The 19,453-nt window shown below is 36.9% G+C and overlaps 1 protein-coding gene across 2 annotated transcripts; it reads right to left on the minus strand.

Annotated features, from left to right (window-relative positions):
• Positions 1 to 1,814: 1,814 nt before the first annotated feature.
• Positions 1,815 to 18,618, minus strand: ttc12 (tetratricopeptide repeat domain 12). 2 transcript variants are annotated; one of them, XM_085380607.1, is made up of 21 exons: positions 18,471 to 18,618; positions 18,029 to 18,186; positions 17,755 to 17,776; positions 16,760 to 16,837; positions 16,385 to 16,506; positions 16,091 to 16,150; positions 15,682 to 15,753; positions 15,277 to 15,337; positions 13,719 to 13,907; positions 10,743 to 10,812; positions 9,817 to 9,905; positions 9,265 to 9,433; positions 8,667 to 8,762; positions 7,694 to 7,757; positions 7,475 to 7,609; positions 7,211 to 7,303; positions 6,903 to 6,971; positions 5,208 to 5,309; positions 4,725 to 4,824; positions 4,273 to 4,501; positions 1,815 to 2,210 (listed from the first exon to the last, which is right to left on the minus strand). In XM_085380607.1, the coding sequence occupies exons 1-21, from the start codon at positions 18,520 to 18,522 to the stop codon at positions 2,141 to 2,143; spliced, it is 2,100 nt and encodes a 699-aa protein (XP_085236733.1). In that variant the 5' UTR covers positions 18,523 to 18,618; the 3' UTR covers positions 1,815 to 2,140. The 2 variants fall into 2 exon arrangements, with proteins under 2 accessions (XP_085236733.1, XP_085236734.1); XM_085380608.1 differs by having other exon boundaries at positions 18,005 to 18,186.
• Positions 18,619 to 19,453: the final 835 nt, after the last annotated feature.

The following is a 19,453-nucleotide window of genomic DNA, read 5'->3' on the forward strand; positions in this document are numbered from 1 at the left end:
CTAGAGGCTCTGTTTCTTAAACCTAGCATGAAAAATAGCACAAAAATGAATAAATAAATAAAATAAATGTGTTACTGTTTAGTACTATTGAAGTCTTAAAATCACATTAGTACAAACACCTGGTATTCAAAATAAGACCGAGTGACTGAGTGAGGTTAAAACATTTTAAATCAGCATCACTGTTTTAGTTATTGGAGAGGTTGTCTTGCCCTCATATAACTTGTCCTTGCTGGTGATTTTAAGAAGTTTAAAATAGTGTTAGAAAAAGAGCCTTGCTGCTATAGTACATGTATGCATAAGATAGAAAATGTCTGAGGTTGATGTTTACACTGATAATTGCAGCATTGATATCAGCCAGTTTACAAACTGAATTAATCTTTGCACATTAATATTGTGAGTTATTACTCTACGGCAAACTGAGGAAACAGCAAAAAAAAAAAAAAAACCTATACCATAACATCATATATTTAAATACAGGGTAACACATACAGGTCACACATAGAATGGGTGTGAAAGATAAATCAATTAATATTGATTATATTAAAACATTATCATAAAGCTAAACAAAGTAGTCTTATGAATGTAATACGCCTTAACTTATGAATGTATTCCTCTGATTTAGGTAATTACTTTAAAATTAAAATGTAAGAGCCAGAATATCATTTATGTATCTATCCATCTACCAGGCATGACACACAATTAAATATATATGTGAGGAAAATTCTTTTAATTTATTCAAAGAGCTGCTATTTTATTTTATTATTTTCGGCATCTTTACTCTACTCTGCAGACTACTCTTTGTTGTTTTTATTTTGGTATTTTCTTCTGATGAACAAATAAATAATCATTTCTGTATTTTTTAATGTTGCTTTAATATTTTTTACATTTTAAGCAGTATATTGTATTTTAAGTATTACAACTTTACAGCTCATATATGTGTACTGTATGCAGTTTATATATAGCTGCAAGCTGCAAAAAACAAACATATTCTATCTAACATAGAAATAATTTATTAAATTGGCCAATTAATTGATTAATCTGCAGTATACAGGGCTCACCATTAAGTTAAGTTACTTTACTGAGAAAATAAACACAACTGTGAGTACATACCTGGAAGCAGAAAGAGTCCTAGTATAAAACAGTGAAGCATTTTCATTTCTGTTCTGTCTTGTTTGCGATTTATCAGTCCCGCTGATTAAATGCTCTTATTACTGTTTAATCCACCTGAGCAGAAGGTATCAGCTGTTTGCAGTTACTAGCAGATGGTGCCATCCCATGCAGGGAGCTTTTGTCCTCTGAAGTTCATTTATACGTGGATTCGATTTCACAGTAATCCTCCCTCTTTACAGTCACAACTACATGGCCATGGGTTAGAAGATGAACGAATTCAATAAGGAATTTTAAACAATATGTATCAGAAACTCTGACTATAGGGCAACAATACAATTAGTTGTACTGAAAATGCTACATGTTAATGTAAAAAAACAACAACCCAGAAACTGTATCTAAAGGTTTCAAGAAGTATAAACATGTTAATATTTCACTTTTCTAATCAATTTCCCAATAGAAATACCATCACCATGTTAATGTTGCCTTGTCTGGTCAATATCAATCCCTGAAAATACAACAATACAATACAGCTTATTCAACTGTACAAGAAGCAGATATTTGATGTTATAAAACAATGGCATTCAAATCATATAAGTTACAGATAAACAAGGTATAACTGGGTGCACTTATGTGGTGATTCATACATGAAATACCTCCATGAAAAATAAGCACAGAATATTGTAGCTGTTCAGTGTTTAAATACACTGTTCTAATACACTGAACAGTGTATTTAAACACTGTTCAGTGTTTAAATACAAGGAGAACGGAGGAGACTCAAATCCAAATGAAATACAGAAAATATTTAATGAATCTCTAGTCAGACTTGGTTTTCTGTAATAGCAAATCAATATAATCTTAAATGAAATTTAATAAATAGGAAGACTAATAAACAACCAGGACTGGCACGTCTTCATTTTCATTTACTTTCACTTTTACCCAAAGGTAAGCAAGTATCAACGCCTAACACAGAATACAGGAGAAAACAAGACTGGGGTCAAGGAAGGATATTATAAAATGTGTGGTCAGGGGTTCATGAGATGAGCTTTACACACGAGTGCAGAATCTCAAGGCCGTGTAGTTCTCGAAGTTTGCTCATGTGTCTGGAAAAGAAGAAAAAGTTTTGGGGGATTTTTTGCAAAAGAAAGTAGCAGTAATATATTCAGCTGGTTGGCATTCAATTATAACTACACTCGTGTGAGCTCAGGAACTGAAGACTAACACATCCTCAACACAGTCACACGCAAGTGCTTCAGCCTGGAGGAATATTTTAGTCTTTCTAGGAATAAAGAGACACGTTGTCGCTGCCGACTCCTATTATAAAGTGTACTATTCCAGTTGTACTTGCATAATCGCAGAGGTTCTATAGTGGATGATGGCCCACAGCGACACATCACTGCTTAGCTAAGAACGTGATCACTTTTTATTTATATCCTCGTGGATTTATGAGTAGATGGATGTTCATACTCAAATTTCACTCTTCAGTGAGAGTCAGAGAAACAATATTTAACCTAACATGTTCCAGATCCTTAGAAGGGCTTTCTTCTCATTTATTTTACAGACTGTTAAAAAAACATTAATTTCTCCCAAATATTTATAAAATCCTCAAATAATGCTACTCCAAAAAAGAGCTCGTTAAACTCATTAAATAATTGATAGCTAAATTTTATGATTTCTTTGCAAAAGTAGTGCTTTAAGCTGCTGGTTTAAAGGTCATTCAAAGATGACAAAAAAAATCCAAAGTAGAAAATATTTTTCAGTGTTATCACAGGCTTCCAAAAAGTTATAAAGTTAAGTCATTTTAGTTATTTTTAAACTGAACTGTTAAATAGCCATGTTATATTTTTACCGAAATTTTCAGTGAAAACACTACGTAGGCTACTTTTTTGCTTACGTTTAACTTTTGCTGTGCCGCTGGATATAATGCTGTGACACTACTATTACACTATAATGTTGCTGTTGCTGGGTTCTTGTTTCAGTAGATTTGCACTTCAAATTAGGCTGTGCCTCATCATTACAGCAGGAAAAGAAGGATTTATTTACTTACACTGAAATAAATGCTACTGCCTGCAAGCTGCAAGCATCAGTAACGGAGCCATTATTTTTTTCTGTATCATCAAAAATATACTTTTCATGAATTTCTTGAAATATTGTGATATAATATTTAGGCTATATCTCTTACCTCTACTATCAATGCTCAGTGTTGGGAAGGTTACCCTTAAAACATATTCACTACAGATTACAGAATACATGCCCCAAAATGTATTTTGTAACGAATTCTGTAACGTTACTCAATGTTACTCTGAAAACTTTGGATTACTTAATATATTATCATGTTTTTTACAACTACATGAATGTACTATTGCTGTGTGATTTATTACTATTACTGAAGGCTACTCACCATACCAATACCAACTAGATTTTTAAATCTTAATATAAATGAGTAACAGTAGGGTGGACATTAGGTAAGGCTGCACTTTTTGCAGCGATCTCATATAGAAAACTATTCCGCGGGTATATAAAACAGGTCCGCAGCTCTGAACCATAGTAAAGGGACCTCTGGCTAATGCATCGGGTTCAGTGTCGGGCTCGTAGCCGAAAACTGGCTTCACTTTGTTGTCTGGGTCAACTTTGCTAGCGAGAGACAGAGAGAGGCGTTGAAGGGCTGCTCCAATGGAACTTATTGTTTTGCAGGAAAACACGAACACAGCGTACAGTCGAGTCTTAATCCGGTCTTTAAGTCTGACGTCATTAGCCGTGCCTGGGCCCAAACTCCGCTGTCACACGATCAGTGCGGCAACACTGAGAGTTAAAAACTGTCTAAATCCTTTCATCTGTAATAAAATGATCAGGGTTACTGCTCTACCAGGTGTAACAATTACGTTTAACATCCAGGCATCCATGAAAACCAATTTAACGGGGTTAAAAGTTAGGTCATTTATAAACTATATTGACTAAACTATTACTAATAAACTTTGATATACGTGACTATCAATGAGAGTGAATATGGCTGGTTGACATAAGACCTGCTAGTAAATATATTAAAATGCCACCTAGGAAGCGTGTAATGTCCGGGAGCAACATGGCATCAGCTTCAAAGCAATACGTGGTGAGCGACTTGGTTCTATTGTTTACGTGGCTTTATCGATTAGGGTGAGAGGGTACCTGGGTTCACATCGACACAACTTCCCAAGAGCTATTGCTGCATTTTGCTGCACAGCTGTCCTCTTAGCATCTCCTGCAGCGTGCTGCAGCAGCAACAGCACAATATCAGTGCCCAGCAGGTCACTGGCAACTCCCTCCAAATCAAGGCAGTGGGCCAAGCACAGGGCTGCATTTCCTGAGACCATCTCGTCACAGCTGGAGCTCAGCAAACGACGTATTATAGACAATTCTGTGTGAAATAGTAAATGAAAGGCAATTAGGATGTATATTAAATATATTTAAATACACCTAAAGAATTTTTTTAAAAATCAGTGGATGTAGTATTTACTGTCCTCATATGTGAATCAACACACACATGCACACACTTTATTTGAATATTAGGTCAGCACTCAAATTTTATTCATGGACTAATGAAGGAGCTTGTTAAAACCAACACGTCAATCATTCCTCACTTTTATCAGAGTTCACCAGCTTCTCCCGTGCCAAGTGACTGGCAGCAGTGCACACTGTCAAAGTCTTAATGGCATACTTAGTGGCAGTCTGCCCGGCTCCCTGGGTAGGCAAGCACAAAAATAACAATGACATTAAAACCAGCAGAAAGAATGTGGATAAACATTAAATTTATGGTGACAGTCAGAGGTCACGTGAAATATGAAGAAAAACTGTCTTTTAGTGGAATTACGGCAAATATGTATATATAGAGAAAATTTGGGTCTCTGGCTTTGTTGCATTTTGTGTTGCTTTGATGATACATGATACAAAACATGAATGCACAAGACAAATAACCAAGCTCACAAATAAGCAACGAATTCAGGCCAAGTAGTTGCATGCGCTACTATGAAATGAATATGTGTTATACAATGACATCTTTCAACAAGAAGAAGCAGATAACTATGGTGACATTTGAGCAGTAGATTAGTGTTCACAGTTACCACCTTCAGGAGCCTGCACATGGTTTTGACCATTTCCCTTTGGATAACATGCTGAACGGCTTGTGAGGACTGGGGTAGGACAGTGCTTAGCACACCTGTGGCTCTCTGGAGAACAATGAAGAATTCTGGCATTAGAAAATGAAATAATACAAGACTGAAAAAAGTAGAGGCTTGAAAAACAAAGCAGAGAATTTGGATAGCAGATTATCAAAAAACTGCTATGGGGCAAGGAAAACTAGCAGAAAAAAAACATTTGAAGAAAAAGGGTGTTTTCAGAAAATAATAAAAATAAGGCTATTACAAACTGGAAACTCATTGCAGGTTAAAATGTCTAAATTGCACTGTATTATCCAGGATTTTGAAAGCACAGTTTAATATTTTGAAGATACAAACTACACAATATGTGGGTGTGCAGTAGACAAAATAGAACAAAAGTGATGAAAAAAATTGTTCCTTCTTTTCTCTTTGTTTGCCGACACAAAGAAGGTTATTCTTAACAACAAATTAGGACCAGACTGGGTTTCAGGCTGCAGTCAGCTTGGTCTAAAGCCACTACTATATCTATATTATTGCTAATATATGTTGTAATATATCTATATCACTAAAGCACTTCTGGATGGATGCAAACTGCATTTCGTTGCCCTGTACCTGTGCATGTGCAATGACGATAAAGTTGAATTCTAATTCTATTCTATTCTACTGGCAATAATGTGAATAATGCATCTTTAAAAACTTTGAAGGGTGTTTTGAAGAAATTATTACTTAATATTTTACCATAAAGACAACTTTCTAATGCTTTAAAGCAAATGTTAACTGTCGTTTCCAACGTATAATTGGAACATACATGCTCATTACAGATCCTCTCAGCAAAGCTAATATATATAATATATAATGTACAAAATAGCAACACAATAATAGTAATAATAAAGGTGGTGCATGACAACATAACACCCGCATGGATGGCTGGACCCAAGGTCTCCCAGCAGAATATTGTCCAAAGTATCACAGTGCTTGCTTTTTTCCCATAGTGCATCCTGGTGCTGGGTGTTCCCAAGTGCACCCAGCCATCTACCACGTGATGTAAAAGAAAAAACATGATGCATCAGACCAGGTCACCTTCTTCCACTGCTCCGAGGTCCCGTTCTGATGCTCACAAGCCCAATGTCAGAGCTTTGGCGATGGACATGAGTCAGCATGGGCCCCCTTACTGGTCTGCTGCAACAAAATGTGATGCGCTGTGTATTCTGACACCTTTCTATCAGAACCAGCATTAACTTGTTCAGTAACAGTAGCTTGTCTGTTGAGCTGAACCCCATGGGCTAGCCTTTGCGCCCCACATGCATTATTGAGCCTTAGCCATGCTTGACTCTGTCACCTGTTCACCAGTGATCCTTAGTTAGACCTTTTGATCGATATTTTTAGAGATGCTGTGATACAGTCGTCAAGCCACAACTTGGCTTTTGTCAAACTCACTCAAATCCTTACGCTTACCCATTTTTCCAGCTTCTAAAACATCAACCTTGACAATAATAGCTGATATATCCCACTCAATATCCCACTCACTAAAAGGAGCCATGATGAAGAAATAATGAGTGCTGTACACTTCACACGTCCATGGTCATAATGTTATGCCTGATCAATCTATATTCTTTGTTAAGGTTAAAGTCTTCAGAGTGCTGGAGCATAAGCTTTACTCACAGTTATGATTCCCTCGTCGTTATGCCTCAGGAGATCCACACAGGAGTCGCAGAGTGAAACAGAAAGCTCCTTCAAACAGCCACAGATGGAAAAGTGGATAATCCAATTTTCACATTCAATTCACCTTTAAATAGGTGTCACAACAAATAATTGCTCTTTCTGCTTCCTTTCCCATTGGCTTTTATTCTTTTCTTTTTTTTGATATAGTCTAATCTATCAATCTTATTTTATTACTATTAATGAATTTTGTAGTAAGAATGTTGTTCCTCAAGTTGTCAGGAAAAAAGTCAGAGAACCTGAGAACTTACCTGGATAACAGGGGAGGTGACGGTTGAAAGGTTCATAATCAAGCCAAGTAAAGGGTAGAGGATCTCTCTGTATTCAGATGCAATGCATGTCCTCTGTGTGGAGAGAGAATAAAACCCTCCACTAAATAATAAGCAGACATCTTTTCTGTCTCATTGTGACAACACTATAGAAGACATTTAATTTCTTTGGCATATGACGTCAACACAATGAATAGCAATTTGCACTTTTCTAAAGAAAGAGACAAATGTGTAACCATTACTAACAACAGCAACCAGAAAGGCCTTCCAACAATCAGGATCATGAGCAAGCTTGTGACGAATGACGTCATCTCTAGCCAGACAGCCGAGACCTGATATCAGTGACGGAAGTATATGTTGATTGGACGTGTTGAAATTTTTCTGAAAAATACAGGAAACACTTGAGTACTTTTTCCACATGCACACAAATTGCATATAAAGTGAACCAGTAATTGCATATATTACCAGCATTGTTGTAACTGGCAGAATGACTGAGTCTGTCAAAACATCTCTCAACTGAATACAAAACCTGCAAGAGAAAAAAAAAAAAAAAAAAAAAAAAAAAAAAAAATATATATATATATATATATATATATATATATATATATATATATATATATATATATATATATATATATATAAACATGTCTGCTACAAATGCAAAACAGGATTTGTCTGAGTATAAATATGGAAAATGACAGAAGGTCTTCTACTGTCACACTGAAGTAGCAAATTGACAATATCCTGTGTGCTGTTTTTACAATGGGAATAAAGTCAAAGGTGAGAGAATGATGTCAGGTTAAGTTATACACAGCCATGCATGACAGAAGAAAGCAAATCAAGAACTTCGAGAAACGAAAACTGTGTATAACCTCAAAGGAGGGGACCGCTTTCCTAGCTGAACAGTTGAGTCCAGTGACTTATCTTCGAACCCTAGAGCCTCAACAATTGTAAATACTCCCCAAATGCACAAAATGTCCAAGTCATACAAGAGATACAGGACAATTCAATTTAGTGGTCAAACAGAACTGACTGTCATGTCTCTGAAGACTGTCACTCATCCACATCAAAGGCAGTAAAAGTCGGATGGATTTGCTGTGAGCTTTGTATCTGCACTGCACAGTCATTTTCCGTTTAATTCAATACTAAAGGTTAAGAATGCTGTATGATATCTATACTGCTTATATGTATACTACACTAAAATAGCGTCTTTAAGTTGAAGTCGATCAGAAGCAGAGCAGCCTTGGCTTTAATGAGTGTAGTAATTAAGGCTTGGATAACACATTATTATTTCTCTCTAGACTTCTGCTGATACAGGTAGATCTGTGCTAGGCAAACAGGAGTGTCCTGTAGGCCTTGTTTCTGTTTTATTAGTTTGTAAAGACTGCGTGAAGTGATCATGACTTGAGTATTTTGTTGGGTTAGTAATGAATCATACCGGCTTTCTGTTGCAAAGTTCTGCAGAATATTGACCGCTGTGTTCTCCTGCTGCTTCTTTGGCTTTGAGACGCACACCATGAGGTTCCTCACTAACCTTTACATTCAGATAAGAGCAAAGGCAGATAAACAAAGAGAGAGGGAGAAGATATTACTAAAGGAAATTAATATTTTGTTCCCACATAATGATGGCATTTAGCCTGGGACCAACAACTGGGATAATAATGCCAGAAATACTTTGACAATAAAAATCACTCTTTTTACATTTTCTGAAAATCTGCTCAGCCGCAGGTATACGGGTAGCAAAACAAATTGTTTGGGCTGCTCAGAGTTAACAGAGCAATGACAGAACAAAAGTTCTTGAAATATCATTAAAATGATGTCGCACCTGGAGTGACAATAACAAACATATTACCCGAGGCTAGACTAAAGTCCCTCCACTGCAGGGAGGAGGTAAAAGAGCATTACTGTTTCTGTCTATATAATATATAATTCCCTGTCCCTGCAAAGCGATTGACTATGGTGGACAATAACTGAATCTTCACTCCAACTGAGTCATCGCTAGTGGAATCTCCCGACAACATAAAGTAATATCTTACATGTTCAAATCAAGGCTCTCAATGGCCAAATGTCTGCCACGTGGTATCTCTGAGTACACCGACAGCAGTGCCAGACATTCTTTCGCCACTTCATCATGCTCCGATGAAGCCAAATGAACAATGGACTGTGTGGCGACCGGACATGTCATCAACAGCTTCTGGTTTTCATCTGAAAGCAGTGGAAAAACAAAGAAGAATAAAGAGACAGATACACTAGACACAGTGGTCCCATTGTCAGTTCCCAGTAAACAACAACCTAGTTTTAATGAATTTAGCATTGTATTATTAATCCTATGTTGATAATGAAGGTATTTATATTACAAATACACAGTGTGTAAAAATGATCAAGGCTTGCACAAAATGCTAGACATTCCATGTGTCACCCATCTTAAGCACAAAAAACATGTTCAACAAAATACTGACAAGATGTGCATAAAGACCACAATACTAATTTAGAGGTCAACAGTATTGTTTTCTTATTTTCCTTCTAAATCGGTGACAGTAAAATGATACATGGACAGACACTGAAGTGTACCTCAGTTGTCAACATACCATTTCCACAACAAACTCTCCTCCATATTTTAAAAACAGACACACACAGCTCACGACTCTCTGGATCATTTGTTTTCTCCAACAGGCAACTGCAGAGAAATTATACAAGCAATGTGAGTATGTCAGTAAACATAAAACCCAGTTGCCAAAGACAACATAGCTGATAATTTTATATGAAACAACCCTACTGCAGAACAGTGTTTATTTTTTTAAAAAGGCACTCACAAAAAAAATATTCATTCATTTTTTAGATTCAGCTATATATGTAAAAGTGAAGAGCTTGAAAGACACCTTGAAATAAAAATACTATATTTAGCATAAAATGTAACTTTGAAGAACTCTAGACCTTTTTTCCTGCTTATCTTTAACTCTCAGAAATGACCAAGAGCACCCAAACTCAGAGTGCCCCTTCAATTTGTGATTAGGACAGGCCACAATGGCACTGGCTTTTCCTGCTTCGTGGCTCACATAGGTGTTAGGTGATTTATCTGGCTCACACCAGCAGCCTTACTGAGTATTTCCGTCAAGCTCAGACTGCAGTTTCTTTGCACCCTCTGCTTCCTGGACACTGTGTCCCAGCTTGAAAAAGGATATTGCTAACAATGGACTACATTGAAAGCATGTGACAAGTTAATAATAACCTTACTGATCTGAAACGAGGGAGTCATAATTTGTATCTTGTACAAAAACACAACCTCTTTCTGGGACAGAACGGGGGCCATTGCTTATTTCAGCACTCATCTCAATCTCTAGTGTGATCATCTTTTCTTCTCTGGGCTTTCATAGAAACAGCTGAGGAGGGAGAGGGGGCGGTGAATGATCTCTCGAGTTTATGCCATCATTGTCTCTGTATGCCCCTGCCTCTAAGTCCATCTGTCAAAGCTCCACCGAGGGCTGACTGCTACCTCTCCCTCTGGTCTCCTTACCTTCTCACCGTGACATTGCTGGCGATGATACTAAAGCCATTGTTCAGCCTGAAAAGGGTCTGCCCTGTACCTGTTTGAAGAGAACAATATATGGTGTAAGAAGACGGAAAGCAGTGGAACATCATCAGGCAGCTTAGAGATTTTGCAGACGCACCTTTTTCACTGGCTGATTTACAGTCAAGGGCAGGAATGAAAAATACATAAAACATGTTAAGAGACTAAGGCAAAGTAAGAAACAGTTTATTATCTAATACCAAAGAAGACGAAGTAAAGCAGAGCAGTGAAGGAGTACTTTTAGGGGGAAAAGCTTGTAATGTCAGCCCTGCTGAGATCCTTTCAGTCGTAAGTTATGTAAGTTTTGCCCTTTTCTGTTGAATGGCACTGTAAGACAGGCATTATATCATTTGACATGACACTTTTATTCTTCTAATGAAGAAAAAAGTGAAATTTGATAAGAGATGTTTGCCATTTGGCAGACAATACCCAGGGCAACATAACATCCTATGTTACAAACAGTCATACAAGTTAACAAAAAAAAGAAAGAAGAAGAAGTAGAGAGAGTTACCATTTCATTTTGATGTGCTTTACCTTCTTATGGTTTGCTGAGTGGTGAACTTTAAACATTATTAGTTTCATCAGCCTTGCCCCTGCAGTCAAAATACCTGAAAATTTACAATGCAGGTAGCAGAACACTCGATGCAGTTCATTACCACGTCATTGCCACATGTTTAAAGTATAAGTAGACAAAAAAACAAACTTCAGATGGAGCCACTGACCTTGGCGAGTTATACTGTTACAGTGCTGCTATTGAATAAAAAAAACTGCCATTTTTGCCTTGTGGCAATAACTAAAAAGAGTTACATTAGTAGCATTGACTTTCAAAGTTATTTGGCAGGTCAAAAACATTCACAAAAATATCACCAGCTCAAATAGGAAGGGTGAATCACCCAGTGAAGTTCAATTACTCCCTGTCCACAGTGGCCCCTTTTCAGACTGCAGAGGACTTGGTAAACATATCGGTTATTTTTCAGCCTGAGTGTATCATTGTCAAACAGGAACATGGGGTGAAATAGTGGTTGGCCACCCAATTCCCTACTTCACCCAAGAAGAAATCAGGCCCATAAGAGTGTGTTCCTGCCTATCTAAAACCTTGAGAAACAAGCTCTGTGCTACCACCAAGCAAAAGGAATTAGATATGTTTCTTTTCAACAGCTCACTTCTTGCACTGAAATGTATATAAACATGTCATTTTGAGGCCCATGTCCATGGAGAGTGCCCGGGGCCAGGCTGTCACAAATCTAGTGTGTCAATGGAGAAGTTCCAACATTCAGTAGTGACCGACAGGACAGAGTGAAATAATGCTGCTGAGCTTAGTAAATGGACAAGTTCTATCGTGGATGCTTTGTTAAATATTGCACTAAAGCTGCTCCACCAGGCACAGTAAAACAAAAAGGAAAAAAAAAACTTCTGTCTGTACTAGACGCTAAAGAAAGTTTCAGAGTGGCAATTCCAGGATTTTTATATAAGGAAATCCTGAAAAGAACCAGTGAAGAAGAAATGAAAGATTTTCACAGAAGTGGCACTGCACAAAAGCCTGAAAATTATTTATTGAATAACAGTTTCACATGTAAAGGTGGATATATCATTTCACTGTTGAGGGACAATAAACAGGAACATTTTTCAGTTTCTAACAAAAGTACTGTTGCTTTATATGTAGAGTTATAAGAAAAATAACGTTTTCACAAGACTCTGCAGACTGGGCAGTCCTGTGAAAAAACAATAATTCAATAGCTTGCATGTTGCTTTCGTTGATTGAGATGAGGTTTTCTCGTGGTAACCCTTCCAGACAGTAAAATTTTTCTAATTTTACTGTCATGAAATTTAACATTTAACATGCTAGTAATGCTCTCGGATGTAGCTATCAAGCTTCTTGCAAGTTACAGGACTGCACAGAGGTCCTGAAAACTTTCTTTTTCGTGACTATATATAGAGGATTTCAGCACTGCTATGATTAATTCTCTTCTATTTTAACTGAGCCAGCATCCTGACAAAATAAATAAACACAAATAACACAAACACAGCAGCAACTGAGGTAGATGTAGTTTTTCAAAGAAAGCAAACCTCTGATCTCTATACCATCAACATCTAAAAGTACAGAACGTTACGAGGCATGTCGAAAAAAATACTTAAGTTTTAAACATACTGTAACGGTGTTTTTAATGAAGCAATTCATTGTTTATTTATAGATTCAAGAACAAAACTGCATCACTCTACAAGCAGGATGAAAAAGGAATATACAGTACTTAAAATTAATGAATTATTTTTTTTAATTAACCAATATCTTGATTAGACATGTCTCTGGTAGAAAACACAAAAAATAGCTGGAAATTCAATCATTTAAGAAAATATTTGATTTAAAATAAAAGTGAAAATGCATTTGGACACATGCCCTTGGCCAATATGGAATCTGGATTGATATTAATGCACTGATCATTATTAAATAAACTAAGGAACAATGTCTGGCACGTCTTTCATTTTACATTAACGTCTGCGAAGCTGATACTTAATGGACATCAGCCACCATTTACACACTTGCTCCACTGTCACTGGTACCAAAGACTAATGGTGCAGGACTTCATGGATGGTAAGCATTTAACCTACCATGAAGCAATCCTGCAAAACTTAAAAAAGCATTTTTGTAATTAGCACAAGCTTTTAGAGCATATTATTGTAATCTCTTTTTCTGCTTCAAGTCTTCTTATCCAATCTAGCCTGAAATCCGTTTTTTGTTGTTGTTTGTTTGTTTGTTTGTTTGTTTGTTTGTTTGTTTGTTTGTTTGTTTGTTTGTTTGTTTGTTTGTTTGTTTGTTTGTTTGTTTGTCATAAAACCAACAAATAGGTGCACCGGAGACGCAGTCTACCAAGAAAAAACTGAAAACAGTGATTAAAGGAGAAACACAATTGTTTGAACACTCACAGTCAGTAAGTGCTTGTGACAGAATCTCCAATCCTCCGCAGTAGTAGAGGGCAATCTGACCGGGTTTTGACAGCTTCTCCAACAGCTCCACCACTGTTGTGGCCTTCCTCTTCCCCTTGTCAAACTCTTCCCTTGCCTTTATCTCCTGAGTCTCTTTCTCCTTTCCCAAATCAACCTGGGTCAGGTATTCTGCAAAGGAGAACAAAAGAGAATGGAGAAGCAAGAAGAGAAAGTAAGTTATTCCATAGCAGTAAGTGCAGCTGCCCCTATCTGAGAAGAGTCTCCTGTGGTGCATCTGTCAACCTGGCATGACTACCACACCCACCACCTGCTATTAATATTCACTCAAATAGAAAGAGGTCACTTGCCAATGTATAAGAAATGTATTGGTACATCACATATGACCTAATAGCCCAAATAAGAAAATAGCAAAATCAGTGTAAAACACTGAACTTGATGCATCATATGCATTAAAGTAACAAAGTGCAGGAAGGTTAGGTTCTATCTGGGAATAAAACAAAATAGAGCACAGTGCTAGTTCAGATAAACCAGGTCAGGCCACATAATCCCAGGTCACATCAGCTTAGGTCTCAGCTGGTATCATTATATGAATCTGATCATCAAATCTGGTACAGGTCCCACTACTTAAGTTGCTTTAGTTAGCCTAAAGTCAATTTGCCTCAGGAAGTCACACTGCAACCCACCTCCACTCAAGCTCCTCCTTTTCAAACTATTTCTGATCTAACCAGTGTCTAATCTTTGGTCACTGACAGGATAAGACATGAGGATGTCTCACTGCTGCTCTACATACAACTCTACTCTTTTGGCCTGGTAAGCATTTTGCCATCTTACCATCAGACTGAGAACAAAGAGTCCTGTATGCTAAAAAATACTGCTTAACCCTTTAATTACCTGATTAATATTTCATGTGGATGGATATTTCATCACTTAAATGTATTTTTTTTTTTTTTTTAATCAAGGATGGCACAGCGGGGCCGTTTTAAGTACTGTCACCTCACAGCAGGAAGGTCCTGAATTCAAATCCACAATCCAGCTGATGCCTTTCTGTGTAGAGTTAGCATGTTCTCTCCCTCTGTGTGAATTCTCTCCAGGTAATCTGGCTTCCTCCCACAGACCAAAGGCATGCATGTTACAGTAGGTTAACTGGTGATTCTAAATTGGCCATAGGTGTGAATGTGAGTGTGAATGGTTGTCTGTCTCTATGTGTTAGCCCTGTGATAGACCGAGATAGACTCCCAGCTGCCACAGGGTGCTACCCTGACAAGTGGAAGAAAATGAACGGATGCATTCTTCCTCTAACTGTCATGTTTTTGAGGAGTATGATGGCTTTATATTGTTAGGAAAACATATGACTCTTTTCACAGAATAATTAAGCAAAGTATAAAAAAAAAACAAAATATTGTGGATGTTTTTCAAAGAAAAACGTAAATGTGTGCTGTACCCATCTTAAAACAGTTCTGGATGATACATGACCAAAGATGGTGATTTTCATTAATGGACCTTTTCCTAGCGTAGTCCATGGGAAATAGTTCTTTACCTTTCACTATTTTTTCCTTCCCAGGTTGAATTTCTTCTATCTTTTCAAAACAGCCTCTTGCCTAAAAAAAGAAAAAATGTTCTGCATCATTTTCTATATAATGTGTTTCAATCATGTACTAAAGACTCCAGAAGATTCTAGACTCAGCAGAGCTGGTATACAGTTTGCAAAAAGCTACAGTGCACTTTAATGTGATTCATACAATAAATCTTGCTTTACTGGTTATCTGTGTTAGATATAATCCTATTTTGGAATAAATAAATTGAAATAATTTGAAATTAGATTTACAGATGATTCCTGTGAGTCCACATTATCTTAATCAGAAACATATTTATAATTTCTTGAGAATTCTTATTATCTTTCTACTTCAGGCGTACAACTGTAATGAGAGGTATTCTTACTCACCTCGTTATATTTCTTCAATCCCAGATATGCTTTACCCATGTGTAGATAAGCCTTTATGCACCTCTCATTACACTGGCAGAAATGAAATAATCATGGGATTACTTAATAAACCTCTTCATCTACATAATGGTCGTTTAATGACTCCAGCACACTTGCACAGTAAGAAATAAATATTCAACCTGACTTTCAGACACACTGCACTGGAGAAAATTACATGAACAGTTTACAGAGCACATCTCCCACCCAAAAATTGTGTCTTTGACATTCTGGGGAAGCATAAAGAAAACATTATTCTGAGGATATTACCAAATTAAACCAGTTTTTCAAACATCCCAGTTTCTTTAGAGAATATTTCTAAACTGCTGGTGAGCTCACTAGACTTCAGTATAACACATGCGGCAGACCTTACCTTTAGGGCCCATTCACAGTCACTGACGGCCTCATTGTACTTTCCCAGTTTAATATAGGCCTACACAGATGTAAACATTAGACAGGACATTTTGAAAGGGAACATAATGATTTTACAATTTCACTGCAGATGGTAACAAAGATTCTAAATTTAAAATCTCTAAAGTTCTGTTTCACAGATGCCTAATGCACTCTGTGTCCACATAAACACACAAAAGCATCTCTGCTCTGTTTCCCCTTGAGAAAAAAGGGAAGTCTGTGTTTTCATTGTAAAGCATAGATTGAAGATATTTACTTGAGCTCTGTTTGTGTACAGCGGCTGCATATCTTTGATTTCAGCCAAACCATCGCTGTAATACTTTACAGCAGTTTCATAGTCTTCTTGAGCATAAGCTTCATTCCCTTTGTCCTTGAACGCTGCAGGGATGGATACAAGCAGTTACATTTAAAAAGGAAACACTGTCAGCTCAGCAGAACAATGACTATAGAGAAATGCTCATCTACAACAGGTGAACCCTCTGAAGTCTGATTCATCACAGGTGATAACCCTAATCCTGTATTTTGGAGAAATGCAAACTGCAAAGACACACAAACAATAAAAATACATATATTTTGATTGCTTGGAGTTCGAATTAGACCTCTGAGGGTTTGGTAGCTAAGTTTCACAAACCGATAGCCTTTTTCACATTTGCAGCTTTCCGAACTTTCCTTTCTTCTGCATCCATCTCCATAATCTTCATGAAATTCTCTGATCAAAACAGAAATTAAAAAAATAATCTTAAGCATGAGTACTACAAAGGAGGAAATAGTCAAAAAATGCCATTTTTAATGAGCACAGTATGAAGAGAGTTTGCACACCATTTAAATAAACAAAATCAAACCAACGCTGTCTGAGAAGCTCTGTTATTTTTAAACTGCAGTCGTTTTAGAAAGTCATTATTAGTAACTACACAGATCCAGACAGTGTGCAGAGTGTGTGTTTATAATGCAAAGAGGGTTCACACAAAGCTAGATATTCTCTATAAATAAGAGCCAGAGAAATTTAAAATCTGTTTTGCTTTCTCAGCCCCGAGCACAAGATTATTTTTCTTACTCATCATGAATTCAGTGTATGGTGTGTTAATTTCAATATTAGAAGATTCACACAAAGAGGTGTGAGTTTTTTTACACATTTGAAGCTTAACTGTTAATGAGTTTTACCCCCGGGCGACTTGAAAAGAAGTGCCGGCTGAAAAGCTGTTTTAAATGGAATATCACATTCAGGGTGCTGGGTTCAGTGGGATGTCATCACAGCGCTTCTCAGTATATAAAAATACTGTACACTAGCCTAGAGATTACTCCTATTTGCATATGTTTAAGCAGTAAAACTGATGATGTAATGCAAGTCCTTGGTGAGTTAAACAGTTAACAAGGCTCCTTGACTAAAGGGCCTCTAGACAAATCAACTCAAAGAACATCACTGATTTCGAGTCATTCATATCCTCTAATGCATGGTAGTTCATGGGAGGAATAAATCATTTATGTTCTTTATTAATTTATCTTTGAAAAATGGATACTAGTTTTTGCTTCTTTGGTTGAAATATTTCATTATTGGGCACAGTATCAGTGTGCTTTCAATCACTGCAACTGACAACCACAGAGACATTTATTTTCATTGTGGCTCACCTGGAGTTTCAGTCTGAGGAGTCTGTAAAAGAAGAAAAAAACAATTTAAAAAACAATAACAGTAGCAAAGAGGTCAAAACCTACTCACTGCTTAATGTACACCGTGTTCTTTTTCTTAAAGAACAAGAGAGAACAAGGTGGATAACACAACAAGAAGCTGTTTGTAGTGTCTGTAGTGTTCCTGCCTGAGGGTCAGAGAGTGGATGAGAGACAGAGAAAGATACAAGGAGTTGTAGACTAAGACACATGCTGTTGACTGCATGCATGTCTTTACTATGGAAGGAGGGAGTGGCGGTGGGTTTGTGTTGACTGTCATCTTGTTGATTTTGGTTCTGCAGGGCTCTGCCAAGGAAGTGATGTAGCAATCAGCTTTTTCCATTGCTTTTTGTTGGGCTTCAGCATCAGAAGACCTTAGGTCCTCCACAAGCTGACCTGAAAAGAATTCAAAGAAATAGAGAGATCTTTTCCAAGAGGCTTTACTTTGGCATTTGAAATAGGGCTAAAAGTAAAGAAATAGCTCAAGAATCTACACCTTCAAACCAACAAAGTTCCCAGTAGCACAGAAGTATACACTACATTTGCGTTTTGAGCTCAATATTTATTGAACACAATAGTTTTTTAGCGTTTACAGCTAATTAACTTAGCAAAATGGGTACAAGAGAATAACTTTGTGTTAGCTAATATCGTTAGTAAACTATACTTCTACCATTACTCACTTATTTCATCAACATTCTTCAGAAAACTTTCGATGTCTTCAAGTTTCTCCATTGCGTGTTTGTCCGTTTTAGACAGCTTTTGCTGGATTCTAAGACACGTGGCTCCGTTTTATCTCAGCTAGACGCTGAATGTACTTCTCCCTCAGGTTTCAGCGTTGAGTTACCATAGCAACGTGATGCCTTCAGGCCCGCCCGTAAACTACACAAATAAGCTATGTCATAAGAATGCCAAGAAGAAGCCGGAACAAACAGCGAAAGTAAATAACTGGGGCTTTTTAACTACACTACTTTTAGCTAACTACTCTGGGTTATAAATGAGGGACAAATTTTAAAGAAAAAAAAAAAGGGTAATTCTTAACTAAATCAAAACTGAATCAAAATAGCACTGAGACGTGTTTGATTCATTGTGAATGTAAGTTAGTTCCGTCATGGTTATGAATGCGGTATTTAACATATTTTTTATCACTAAAATAAGTGCATTGTGTTACATAATTATGTTTATGTTTCTTTAATCGCGGATTAGAGGAAGTATCTGAAGGCAGCACTCACTACCATAGAAATTAGTAGTCTTTTTAATTAATTATTATTATTATTTCAATGAAAAGAAAAATAAAATATTTATTCTTATTATACCAGCAGCTGTTGTAGTACTACTAGTGATGAGTTCGTGCCATTACTCCTTTAAGGAGTAAATATTGTGCTGTAAATTGCCCCTCATACATTACATATAACGACAGAGGGCTGTGAATTCTGCAGAGACCTTGTATATTATCGCAATAGGAAACCCCGTCGTCCATTTTTCTCTACAGTGGAGCTAAACTGCCTCCTTGTGGTTGAAAACACATCTATCCAAATATGTTGTCCGTCTAGCTGTCCATTTATAGTGCTGTGGGTCTTTTATTATTCCTTTGTATGTACTGCATTCTTTTCATCTTTAATTAACTACAGAATATTCAAAATAGTCGTAATGAAGAGACTAAATC

Source organism: Rhamphochromis longiceps, linkage group LG14 (assembly GCF_057381845.1).
Source record: "Rhamphochromis longiceps isolate RC_006_pf linkage group LG14, R_longiceps_female_GT1.1, whole genome shotgun sequence".
NCBI lineage: Eukaryota > Metazoa > Chordata > Actinopteri > Cichliformes > Cichlidae > Rhamphochromis > Rhamphochromis longiceps.

What these genes read in the sequence shown, in the direction of transcription:
- ttc12 (XM_085380608.1), bottom strand. Translation starts at nt 18,522, where the DNA reads ATGGAGAAACTTGAAGACATCGAAAGTTTTCTGAAGAATGTTGATGAA. An exon ending in ACTGTGAATGGGCCCTAAAG is followed by an intron (nt 15,754 to 16,090) that starts GTAAGGTCTGCC and finishes CATTTCTGCCAG; the next exon opens with TGTAATGAGAGGTGCATAAA. An exon ending in TCACCTCCCCTGTTATCCAG is followed by an intron (nt 6,972 to 7,210) that starts GTAAGTTCTCAG and finishes GGCTGTTTGAAG; the next exon opens with GAGCTTTCTGTTTCACTCTG.